Source organism: Poecilia mexicana, unplaced genomic scaffold (assembly GCF_051168715.1).
Source record: "Poecilia mexicana isolate PSO_F unplaced genomic scaffold, ASM5116871v1 scaffold_20, whole genome shotgun sequence".
Lineage (NCBI taxonomy): Eukaryota > Metazoa > Chordata > Actinopteri > Cyprinodontiformes > Poeciliidae > Poecilia > Poecilia mexicana.
Window position 1 is genome coordinate 24,402,918 of NW_028263389.1, and position 13,952 is coordinate 24,416,869.

Here is a 13,952-nt window from a genome sequence, read left to right on the forward strand (position 1 = left end):
ATCCATGACAGCTTCCAATGAACTTTCAAAGCACACTTCACCTTCAGTGCAAAGTACCATGAATGTATGACCTTTGTTGTATATTCCTGTCAGTGCTGTTTGATGTTTTGAAATAAAAGTAGATTACATACTGCAACTGGTGCTGGTGTTTTTGTAGCATCTAATGTCTTTTAAAATGAATTTGGGGATTATTGATGGCCAATAGTTTCTGGGGCAAAAAAAAGGTTTTAAATGCTCTAGTGGCTTTTATTTGGTAGTAAATTGACAAAAAAAAGTGAGCAATGAGAGAAGGGGAAGAAAGGGAAGCGAACCCACAACAGCCCGATTGAAAACGAGAGCCTCCCATATGGAGGCTCCCCCCCATATGTGCTTAACCCCTGCACCACCACAGCACACTCTGCCAGTAGTATTTCAAAACTCAAATTTCTATGTTAATATATACTTTACACCGTTCTGTGTTAGATTAACACATTTATAGTGTTAACTTTTGACAAAATACACTAGTGTTGAGTAAATCAATACTGATGTGTGTTTAATTTCAACTACTGTGAGTGTTGATTCAACTATATCACAAATAATACTTTCAAAAGTGTAATTTCTGAGACTTCCGGGTGGCGCCATGTTGTAGAAGGCAGGAGAAAAGACTGCTCTGTTGGACACGATTAAAACTAGCGTTTAAACAAGGTAAAAACGATAGAATATAAAGAAAACTCGCTCTTAAAGTTATATAGAACACCCATGGAAAATATGGTTAAGAAAGGGAAGAATACGGAAGAGAAAAGCGCAAAAGAAAAGAGTACCGGAATGGCGAAAGCACAGAGCCATGAAGTGGAATACTCAGATCCGCCGAACGAGGACCGTGACTCGGCCATACTTCTCGAGCTACGAGGGCTGCGGAAAGAACACGCGGAAGCGGTATCAGACAATAAGAGAGCACTAGCGAGGCTCGAAACGAGCATTGGGGAGCTCATGGTCAGGACAACGTCCCTGGAACAGAAGGTAATTGATATGGAGGAGAGATTGGGAAATAACGAAGACAAGACGACGCGGATGGAGCGGGTGGCGACATTTCTGCTTCGGGAAACGACTAAATTATCAGAGAAATGCAATGACTTGGAGTCGAGGATGAGGCGCAATAACATAAGAATCCATGGCATTCCCGAGGGAGCAGAGAAAAACGACACCGTCAGCTTCATAACACAATTTATTAAATCTCAGATTCAAATCGCAGCCGGGAGGGACTTGTGTATTGAAAGAGCTCACCGCTCACTGGTGAATAAGCCAAAGGACAGTACGGCCCCCCCGAGAGCGATCATTGTACGCTTCTTGGACTATAAAATAAAGGAACAAGTGATAAAGCAGGCCTGGAGTCAGAAGATTTGCTATGAAGGTCGGATTATTTATTTCAACCAAGACTACACAACGGAGGTCCAGAAGAAAAGGAAGCAGGCGAGAGAAGTCATCAAACAGCTGAAGGAGAGGAATGTGAAGGCGCAGTCCCCCTATCCGGCCCAAGTCAAAGTGTTTCTGGACACGGGAACAAAGATATTCAGCACAGTGGAAGAAGCGGCGCCTGTGCTGAAGGAGATGGGCATCAAGGTGAAGGAGGACAGAATGGAGAGAATCCACCACGTGATGGCGCAGACGGCAAAAGGGACCAGACACGGGGGAAAAAAGGGACAGTCCGAAATCACAGAGGCGGATCTGAGGGCACTCCTGGAGTGAAAAATCATCTGTAGCGGCATTGTGACAATGGTTAACATATGTAAGTAGATATATAAGTTTATATAAAGAGAGTAACTGTCATAATTTGCAAAGAAAGGAGTGTGATACTCATTTTAGTAAACAAACAAACAAAAACAAAACAAAAAAAAAAACTAAAGAAAACAACAACAACAAAAAAAAAAAAAATGTTAGTTGTAAAACGACGTACTAGATTACAAGATAAGCGTGTCCACTAGAGAGTAAGATTGAGGAGTTTTAGTCTTTAGGGCTTTAGACAACTACTAGAAAGTTGTTGATGCTCAAAGTGCTTGTTCATCGGAGAGAAGGCCACAGCTCTCTGATGTTGAGACTCTTGGAAGACGTTTGTTCATGTTCCAGTCATTGTTTGGGGGTTCTTGTCCCAATAAGTGTGTTTACATTATGTTTCCGTTCTTCATTTTCGGTTAAGGTTTTGTCCTGTGTAGTATTTATTTATTTATTTTTTTGTCAAAGAGGTGTCAGGTACAGTGCAGCTTCAGATATGGTTGTAATATGAATGGGCTAAATATAGTATCTTACAATGTTCATGGTCTGAACCACCCTATTAAACGGAAGAAGATTCTGACTCAATTAAAAAATCTACAGTGCTCAATAGCTTTGTTACAGAAGACACACCTAACTGAGAATGAACACAAAAAGCTGAAAAGGGAGTGGGTTGGTCAGGCATTTTATGCTTCATTTGGTAAAAGGAGGGGGGTAGCAATTTTAATCAAAAAAGGGATATTATTTGAAGTTGAGAAAGAGATCAAGGATAAAGAAGGAAGATATGTAATGATAGTAGGACGAATCGGTGATATGACAATTTCAGTAATAAATGTATACTTCCCAAATGAGGAGAAAGACAGTTTCTTGAAAGAAATAGTCGATATAATGACTAATGATGCAAATGGAATGTTATTGATGGGAGGAGACTTTAATACGGTTCAAAATAATATTCTAGATAGATATCCTTCTGATTACGGGCCACCGACAACAAAATCTAGAATGCTGAATAATATTACTAAAGAGCTTGGTCTTGTTGATGTTTGGAGAAATGCCAACCCCCAAAAAAGAGACTACACTTTTTACTCAAACCCACACAAAAGCTACTCTCGAATAGATTATCTATACATATCTCAGCCACATATACATAAGGTATCAAAATGTAACATAGAGAATATAACTATAAGTGACCATGCACCTATAAGGCTAACTTTAAATATAAATAAGGAATCCTGTTTCAGATATTGGAGAATGAATGTTTCAATCATGTCTAATGAAAATATGGTCAAAGAGATCAAGGAGTCACTTATGGAATACTTTGAAATAAATGATAATGGGGAAGTTTCACCAACAATACTATGGGAAGGAGGGAAAGCAGTGATAAGAGGGAAAATAATAGAAATATCATCCAGAATGAAAAAAGCCAGAATGAAAGAACAAAAGGAGTTGGAAAATAAGATCAAAGAATTGGAAAGGGAGCACAAACTAGGGAATAAAAACATAATGGGAGAGCTTAAAAATGCAAAAGATAAGCTAGAGGAGATACTAACTGTTAAAGCAGAAGGTTCTCTACGCTTTACAAATCAAAGATATTACGAGATGGGCAACAGGGCGAGTCGCCTCTTGGCATTTCAACTTAGGAAAGCTCAAGTAAATAGGCACGTCCCCAAAATAAAACACCCATCAACTATGCAGACTAAAACACAACCCAAAGAAATAGCTGAAGCATTTGCAGACTATTATAAGAAACTATATGATGACTCAGATAGAGATACTCAGGATGATGAAACATCCTCTTTTCTCAAAAAAATTAATCTCCCAACTTTATCAGAAGAAGAGTCGATAGAAATGACCCGACCTATAACTCCACAGGAAATTCTGAATGTTATTAAAAAACTCAAAAACAATAAATCCCCGGGGACAGACGGACTGCCAGGGGAGTTTTACAAAACATTTAAAGAAGAACTAACGCCAGTATTATGTAGGGTGTTTAACTATGCACTAAGGACAGGTGACCCCCCTAAAACATGGTCTGAAGCCATTATATCTGTAATCTATAAAGAGGGTAAAGACCCAACTATGTGCGAAGGATATAGACCCGTGAGTTTATTATGCAATGACTTAAAAATACTAACAAGTATAATGGCAGAAAGAATGCAAAAACATATAGCGAAATTGATCAACCCAGACCAAACGGGATTTATTCCAGGCAGGCAGGGAGCAAACAACATTAGAAGGACACTAAACGTGATGTCTTATACAAAATATAAATTACAACCCTCCCTCTTGATTGGTTTGGATGCCCAAAAGGCTTTTGACAGGGTAAAATTGAGTTTTCTATACCAGACATTACTAAAACTTGGATTTTCACAACAATTTGTTGAATGGGTGAAAATAATTTATAAAAATCCAAAATCCCGAATTCGAATTAATGGATATTGTTCAGAATTTTTTGATCTTAAGAAAGGAGTCAGACAGGGGGACTGCCTGAGTCCTCTATTATTTGCGGTTAATATTGAACCAATGGCAGAAGCAATAAGACAGAATAAACAAATTCAGGGAATAAAAGATGAAGGAGGGGTGGAACATAAAATATCACTGTTTGCCGATGATCTATTAGTATTCTTAACAGAACCACTCCAATCAGTGCCAGCTCTATTAGAATACCTTAAAGAGTATGGGAATATTTCTGGATATAAGATTAATGAAAGTAAGTCGGTAGCAATGATGCTATCAGGTGAATGCCCAACGCAGCTAAAAGAAAAAGTAAAGTTCAAATGGACCAATAAAGGATTTAGATACTTGGGTATAATTATTACACCTCAAACTTCACAATTATTCAAAGCAAATTATGAGAAGCTGAAGAAGGAAATTATAAAAGACCTGGAAAGATGGGAGATCCTACCACTAACCCTCGGGGGGAGAGTGGAAACAATAAGAATGAATATCTTACCAAGACTATTGTTTGTATTCCAATCACTTCCAGTTTCCATTCCCAACTCCTTTTTCAAAGAGATGGATAAAAGAATATCAAGGTTTGTATGGCAAAATAAAAAAGTAAGAATTAAACTTAAAATACTTCAGTCCTCAAAGAGTAAGGGAGGGTTGGGTTTGCCTGAATTAAAAAACTATTATTGGGCTGCTCATTTGAGAGCCATAGCTCTATGGTTAGCAAAGGATCATGAGGCAATATGGGTAGATATGGAGCAGAGAGCCTGCCCAAACCTGTCCCTAGATACACTGCCCTTTACAACAAAGATGATTCAAAGAAATCTCAAAATTAAAAACCATTGGGTTAAGGAAACAATTAATATTTGGTCAAGAATAAAAAAGAAATTTAACTTTCCTGACTCTATATCAAAAATTTTAAAAATAGCCAAGATTCCAGATTTTATCCCAGCTTCTATGGATACAGGGTTTGAGAGATGGACAAAAGGAGGACTGGTATTTATAGCACAGCTCTTTAAAGGGCCAACAATGAAATCTTTTGAACAAATTCAAAAGGAATTTAATCTACAAAAAAATGATTTTTATAGATTTCTACAACTTAGACATTATATCCAGAATCATAGTGACTGGCAGAAATTCTCAGCAGACATGACTAAAACGGAAGAAATCCTATTATCAACAGCAAAAGGTGAATCAAAAAAAGGACTCATCTCAAAAATATACAAAAGCCTGCAATATGAATCCAATGTTAACAATAAAGAAATTAAGGAGAAATGGGAATTGGAGGCTAATATAATAATAGCAGATGAGGATTGGGAAGAAACATTTAGCTCTGGACACAAACTAACTAACAGTCCGACATGGAGGGAGTTTGATTGGAGGGTTAAGATGCGTTTCTTTAACTCTCCAATCATCACATCTAAATACTGTAAAACATCCCAGCTTTGTTGGAGAAATTGTGGAAATGTGGGGGATTTTACTCATATATTTTGGGATTGCCCGAAGATGGTCGAGTTTTGGAAAAATGTCCAAACAGATATAAAGAGTATTTTGGGCATTCAATTAGATCTGGATATATCCGTCTATATTCTAGGAATAATACCCTCTGACATGATCAACAAAGATAATAAATACCTGATCAGAGTTCTGCTTCTGATTGCAAAAAAGTGCATAACATATAGTTGGTTAAGGCCACAACCTCCCAATATTGCACAGTGGCGAGATAGGATTAAAAAAGTCTATATAATGGAAAAAATAACATCAAGACTACAACTTAAGATGGGGACCTTTGAAACAAGATGGAGACCTATAACTAAATACATAATGTAACCTTGACACCTCTATTTTATTTTATTTATTTATTTATTTTTTTTTCTTTTTCTTTTTTGTTCGTGTACTTTTCAAATTTAGTTTGTATTATTCATCACTACTATGTACTCTCATCACTTGAGTTGGTATTCTCTGTATGTCTATTGTGTGTATATGTTGATGTAAAACAGTTATTGAAAATAAAAAGTTCAACAAAAAAAAAAGTGTAATTTCTACACCATCCAGAGTGGACCAATATAGACACTTTCAAAGTGTTGAATTCAACTCTGTAGGAGCTGATGGAACACTTCCAAATTTGCTGTGTAGAGATGTACAAAATATAAAAAAATAATGTATCATCTTCTTTTCACTTTAAAATTCTGTACGATTTTATATTGGCCTGTCCCATAAAACCACGATAAAATGCCTTGATGTTTGAGGTGGGAACATGAAAAAATGTGAAGAGGTTTAAGGGATCAGAGCATCTGCTTGTTACTGGAACATAAAGAAAAATGGAGCAGAGATGAGCTTTTAGAAATTCTTCCAGATCCAATGAGGTAAAATGGGACATGCAGGAGAATTTTCTTCAAAAATCATGGAAGAAACAACAAAGCAATATGGTTGGGTCAATTAAGTCCTCACTGGGAGCAGATGTCCAAGTATGTTAGCAACTCTGTCACTCAGCAGTGTGATGAGGAATTTAACCGCCAACTACATTTCATAGCTGAAGCCATGACTGGCTGATTTTGAACTGCTAGAATAAATTCAAAAACTGTAAAAAAAAACAACAACAAAAAAAACTCTATATCAGTTTCACAGTCTTTGTTAAACAAATACATTTCTATAATATTTTCTCAAGTCATTTTTGGCAACTAAGTTTCAGCCAATGCAAATTCCTCCTCTTACTAATAGAGGAGGAATTTGGAGAATTCATAGAATTAGTGGAAAGGCCTGTTCAATGTTTCATGCTACAGCATCTCAATCACATTTAAGTCCAGAGTTTGATTAGACCACTCCAAAATCTTCATTTTAGTTTTAATGAGCCATTCAGGGATAGAGACTTGCAGGTTCTCAGTGTTGTTCTTTGTAACCCTTTCCAGACTGATGGATGTCAGAGACTTTCTTTTTCATGTGATTTTCTACAGATTGGGGATTGACATGCTGGTTTCTGAGATCTTTTAGTCCATTTCATGCAGTCAGGAAAGTACTGTTGAAGGGACTCTTTGATTCTTGATCTTGACATGGAAAGCCTGGGTGGTTTGGATATATGACATCATCATTTGAAAACAGATTTTTGGATTTACTCATGTTATCTTTGATGGTTATCAATATTTGTTTGACAACCAGAAACACTGAAGTTTTTTTTTTCTTTTTCACTCACTCCAACATTCTGAACCCTTTTCTCTGTGGCTCTTATGTTGCCTCCTTGCCTAGACGGAATAAAAACCCTTCCAGATGCCAGTCTCTTAATAGATACTTCACGGTCATATCTCTCAGGTCCACAACATTAAATCATTCACAGACCACACATTAAAGCTATATTTTGACAGTGAGAGGCAGACTATCAAAAAGGAAATCTAGAAAATTAAGTAACATTTAAATTAAAATAATATTATTTCCTCCACTGTATATTTATTTACATGTTTACTGACTGTAAAACAGTGATCATCTGGTTTTTACAACAGTGCTGCAGGAACACATGGCAGATGAATGGCTCCAGAGTTACTTAAAAGTATTCTTACTCTGCTTTGGTCTCAGCTCCTTTCTGACTGGCCAGCCTCATGTAAGATATTCACTGGTCAATCCTCAAACATCAAGTCTTTTCAGTCAAGTCATATTTTGATTTTCCTATTCAGTCAGCACAAACAATATTTCAGGCTATTATTCTGCTTGACCAAACTTCACCCAAGTCCTTCCTTTATGCCTGGATTAGTTGACCCTTCACTTGTGATCATGGAGTTGTCCTCTCTACTCATTATCTCTTTCTGAAGAGGTCTTGGTGACATTAGCTCAGTGCTTCTCAATTCCAGTCCTCAGGCCCTCCTGCTCTGCATGTTTTAGATGTGCCTCTATTCCAGAACAACTGATTCAGATGATTGCATGCCCATCAAGTACTGCAGAAGCCTGTTAATCACCCACAGATTCAATCCAGATGTGTAGCAGAAGGGAAACACCTAAAATATGCAGGGCAGGGGGGCCTGAGGACCGGAATTGAGAAACACTGCATTAGCTGTTGAACAACAAGGCAGAGTTTAATCCATGTAAAATAAAGAAGTGGAACTAAGTGGTAAATCCAAAAGTGGGATTAGAGATTGGGCTTTAGTTCCAACCTTCCCCCATCCTTCTAAGTGCCATCACTTAACTCTGTTAAACACACTAAAAGTGTTGTGTTCAAGACCACCTAATCCGAGACCAAGACAAGACCAAGACCAGAGCGTATCGAGACTGAGACAAGACCAAGACTTTTAGGGTCCGAGACCGAGTCAAGACCAAGACCAGCGCCCCACGCTACATGACACTATAAAATGTGAAATATGATCAAAATTACTTCTCAAATTGATCTGAAAGATCCATATTCACATAAAAACACCTAGATATTAAATACTTAATAAAATTAATCAGTATTAATTTTGCTTCCATCTCTGTGCTACAATCCGCGGTGGTCTCGTGCCATCCTTAAAAAGATAACGCCCTGGGTGTTTGTCCATGTTGCTCATGTCAAAAACCACCACTGTCTGCACCATTAAACATAGCAATTGAGGCAATGCCCTGATGGTAAATAACGCTCCACTATGAACACTGACCAAGGAGCAACAAGCAAGAAGTAACCAACCACAAGACGCTCACCGTGACTGTTCTCACCCTCTCTCCCACCACATGAAACCAGATAGTCTGACACCATGGCAGACTACCATTACAGCTGCCACTTTGACCGAAAACAATCAAAGAGCAATGTGCATGCTCTATGTGCTCTTTCGTTCTTGTTTTATTTATTTGTTAATTAAAAAATATCAATGTGCATAAATAAAATAATGATAGCTGCTGCAGTGTACGCAGGGGATTACAATAACAAAGAAGAGTGTTCTGTCAGGTCAGCATATGCTGTCAGATCGTCATACGCTTAGCACAAACCCACGGCTATATCTGTCAGACACTTCTTTACTATACAATTTTATTTAATTAGCAACATAGAATCATGACGTAGATTATTATACACTTTATTAACAGTTGTATGGCATCTTGACTTAGCGGTTAAGTAGGTTAATGAGTTTTACACGGGCGTGTGTTGTAGCTGACTCCAGCTGCAGCCAGACCCTGCTTTAAATACAATTTGAAAAAACAATGCATACATCTACATAGTTATCATGGAAAACAATTTAATTACTTATTTTCATCATAACTTGTTGTGTATGGTGAGCTGACAACTCCTCTGACTGTCTGACTTCTTAATGCGCAGGCATGGTACTCACTGCATGTATGGTATTCTGACAGCGTATGGTAATCTAATGGGCTCTTTGCACCTATGGCGTTGACGTTACATCTCCAGGAGCTAATGCGGCTCGCTTGTTTCCGCTTTGAGTTACCATGACTGGTAGAAAAGACTAAGTTGGATTTCAGATGCAAAAAACGCAATACTATGAACGTTGTTGTCTTCCTAATATAATGAGCTTTTAAGTTTTCATTAATTTCCAAGCAATCCTGAATTAAGAAGATGGTGGCTTGTAAATATTTGTCACTACCAGTTAAAGCTAACGCTGCACAACACAAAGTTTGCAGCCGTCACTTCACTCCGGATCAGCCTAAAAATACCAGGAATACGGATGATAAATAAAGGAGCCTCCCTGAGTTATTTCCATGGAATCACTTCTGTATTCAGCCTGAAAGAGTATATGGGAACGAGAGAGCAGACCAGAGCCAGACAGCCAAGCAACTGATCCGCCTGTACATACTGCTGTAAACACCGTCCTGAGCTCTTCACAAGAAACATGCAAAAGGTAATAAAACAAAATAACACGGAGACATGAAGCAACACGGTCATATTTTTCTAAAAGCAGCAACTTTGAACCTGAACAGCTAAACCAGATCTCTGACACCAGAGCTGCGCTACTGTTAAGCTATGAGGCTTGTTGTGCTTCGGAAGTAAAAAGCCCAAACCGTAACCAAACCTCTTTAGTCTGACACTAACGACAATAAACACACAATATACTTGAAAATTAGGTAAAAACATTGTCCGTTAGAATGTTTAGATACTTAAATAGCACATTTTTACAAGAACAATGTCCGAGAATATTGCCTACTAGCATAAGCTAAGGTTAATGTTAGCCACAAAGTTTAAGTAAAACTCACATTCGTATCACTAAATGTATAACGAGACATACATCTTAAAACCTTTCTCCAGCTTACTTGTTGGGGCTTCGGATCGATGTACAAACCTTGGCCAAGCCCTGAAAGCACCTATTGTAAAAGGCCATTTTCAATAGATCGGAAACAATCGAGCCGCTTTTCCCCAAACGCGGAAGCTGAGGTTCAAAGAGTCCATAGAACGACTCTCAGTGACACTCCAGTCCTATCTAATAAGTACAGAGAGGAGCAGATGAATCGTACTGTTCCTGAATGTCACATCACTATATTGCAGACTTTTGGACACAGCGTTGTCCCATATATGCGACAAGTCAGTCAACACCTCCGCACAATAATTCAACGCAGTGAGTGACAACTTTTTTCATCACAAATGCAAATGTGTCTCTGTACAGCTAGCTTTGCTAACATCACGTCAACGGAGCTTACCTTCTTTGAGCTACTTTTCTAAGTGACGACAAAAGTAAGACGTTGTCCCCACCGTCTGTGAAACTGCCTGGATGTTGAGTTAGCTGTGGCCATCGGATTTCTTATTATTTATGCAGCGCTATTATATTACTGACGATTAAACATCTTATGCCGCCGAGAGAAAACCACTGCGCCTGTCTCAGAGCGCCGCGTGCTAGTGAAAGGTGGGGAGGGGGAGGGGAGAGAAACAGAAACACGTATTTGGCAAGTCACGTTATTGCTTGGATTTTAATCGGTGCGTTTTGCTTCCACTGAAAACAAAGATGTTAACAAATAAACTAGATAGTGTGCTGTATGTTTAGTGATATTTTAACAGTTGCGGTCTCGACTGGTCTTGAAATAAAATGCCGAGTCCTCAGTGTCCGAGACCGAGACAAGACCGAGACCAAATGCGGTCGAGTCCAAGACGAGACCGAGACCATCAATAAATGGTCTCGAGACCGGTATCGAGACCAAGACCGATCTCGAGTACTACAACACTGCACACTAATGAAGAACTTCAACGTGGTGTCTTTATGGATATTAGAATCTTAAAGGGTGAGAAAGGAACAAACAGCAAGCTATTGCTGCTGATGTTTGGAATATTGAAGGTATTAATAAAATGTGTGTTTTTGAACAGCTGTACTCTTCCTAATGACAGCTGGAATCAAGCCTGTCATTCAGGTCTGAAACCTTGTAGTTATACATTTTCATAAAAAGTACATAACACAGTCCTCTACCTTAGCTTGCACTTAGCAATATTTTATCTTTCAAAGGATTTCTCTGGAATCTTTAACTCAGCTGCTCAGAGTGACAGTCACCTCTGATCACATTTAGTGTTTTTTTAGCAGAGAGGAACTGAACCTGAGGGGGAAGCATTAAAGTGAGCTGCTGCCCTCTGCTGGCAGAGATGGAGAATCCAGGACTAAAATACACTGCAGCAGTTTTTGTCACTGAAAACATAGCAAGAAATGATCAGTACTGCATCTAATTTATTGCTGTATATTTTTGCATGCTGTACAGTTGACCGCTGTGTCTGGCATACTGTTGTTTAGTTCCTCCCTGTCCGATCTGGGAAAAGGTGTTGCCAAATTCACACACACACACACACACGTTTGTGTTGCTATCTTTGTGGGGACTTTCCATTGACTTCCATTCATTTCTACAGCCTAAACCTTACCTTTACCCTTTTCCTAACCCTAACCATCACATACCTAACCCTAACCAAAACTCAATTCATACCTTAGTCCTAACTTTGACCCCTGACCCAAAAACAGGGTTTCCCCTTGTGGGGACCAGGCTCCGGTCCCCACGAGGAGCAATTGGTCCCCACAACGTAGTATATGTCAGGAAAATCGTCCCCACAAGGTATTACAAACAAACGCACACACACACACACACACGTTTGTTTTGCTATCTTTGTGGGGACTTTCCATTGACTTCCATTCATTTCTACTAATTTCTACAGCCTAAACCTTACCTTTACCCTTTTCCTAACCCTAACCATCACATACCTAACCCTAACCCTAACCAAAACTCAATTCATACCTTAGCCCTAACTCTGACCCCTGACCCAAAAACAGGGTTTCCCCTCGTGGGGACCTGAGCCTGGTCCCCACGAGGAGCGATTGGTCCCCACAACGTAGCATATGTCAGGAAAATCGTCCCCACAAGGTATTACAAACAAACAAACGCACACACACACACACACACACAATGTATCCAACACACACACGCAAACAACGGCTGAAGATTATACGAACACAAACCTGGACTATATTTATTCCGCCATTTCAAATCTTTTCTCTGCAGCAGACTACTTCCAGGAGAAATGCCTGTTTACCTAGAGAAGATGAATGCTAAACAGCTTGTTTTACCAATCAACATGTGCACATCATTTTAACAATTACTTCCTTTAAAAACCACTGATTCTTCTTCAACACCTGTGAGGTAAAAGAGCTGCTCTAAAGAACCAACTAGCCAAAGTTCTTGAGGTCTGAAGACAAACAGCATAAAGCGATGAAGGGCAGTAAGTCAAACTCACCTTCTCATAATAATCGACGTTCTTGGCAGCAGTGGAGATGAAAGCAGATTTGAGGTCAGCTCTCATGCTGGTCCTCCAGCGGGACCAGTCTCCCCGTAAAGCATTGTTGGCCTGTTCCACTCGGTCTGCCAGGTCATCTACCTCCTCCTGAAGCTGCCATACACAGAAAAACCTCATCACTGATGAGTTTGAGGAACCCAAGCTGAATCTGGATTACGCTTATCTGCCCAAGAGTTCAGAGAAATCTGGCTCTTCACACTGATCTGGTACACTTTAAACCAGAGGTCCCCAAACTTTTTCCTGTGAGGGCCACATAACTTTTCCCTTCTCTGGTGGGGGCTGGAGTCAGTTTGTAACAGAAAAAGTGTGACAATTCCAGGAGTGCCTAAATGTAAAAATTTATTGTTTTCCAGAAAGCACAATCAAATAACCCTCTCTGGGTTCTTCACAGAAAAATTCCAGGAAATAACACTATTTATGAAATAAATACCGTATTTTCCGGACTATAAGCCGCAGATATCTCTGCCACTCCAGGTCCTCCAGAGGGGGACGGACACCCAACATTTGAGTCATAACAGGTCAATTGAATATCACATTTATTAGGGTTGAAAAAGAAAAAGTTGCCAAGTTTAGATTTAACTGAACTGATTACGGTAGTTTTCGAACGGTAACTGTAACAGTAAAAGTGCTGATCCTTCGTGTCTGCTATTAGCATGTGCTAAATGAAAATGGGCACTTTCTTTTCCTTTTGTTCTTTAGATTTCAACGGCAGCTTGCATCCATTATTGTTGCACTACTGCCATCTATTGGATTCTAATATCTTATACCTCAAATTCTCATAAAGATCCCAGTATTATTTAAAAAATAAATAAATAAATCTTCTTTTTCCCCTCAATGTGATTTAACTGATCAACAACATTCTCAAATTTCAATTCCTTATTAAAACCTAATTTCATTTTAATGGGCGATTTCTTTTTATTTCCAATTTTGACTTCCAATGATTGACTTCCTGCTAAAGAGCCCCCTGGTGGTTGAAGAAAATTCCACGCAAGGTTCAAAGCTTAGGAAAAAAGTAGCGGCTTATAGTCCGGAAAATGCG

At 38.9% G+C, this 13,952-nt stretch overlaps 1 protein-coding gene across 5 annotated transcripts in view; it reads right to left on the bottom strand.

The window, feature by feature from the left end:
* Window positions 1-13,952, bottom strand: part of snx7 (sorting nexin 7) — a 59,521-nt gene that overhangs the window by 8,961 nt on the left and 36,608 nt on the right. For 3 of the 5 annotated variants that reach the window (XM_088001160.1, XM_088001162.1, XM_088001159.1), the window contains one exon: window positions 12,854-13,006. The exons of 1 other annotated variant lie outside the window; for it this stretch is intronic. In XM_088001160.1, coding sequence (XP_087857286.1) covers window positions 12,854-13,006 — 153 coding nt within the window. Of the gene's footprint in view, window positions 1-11,438; window positions 13,007-13,952 lie in introns of those variants that run through there. One more of the 5 variants, XM_088001158.1, reaches the window with a different exon arrangement.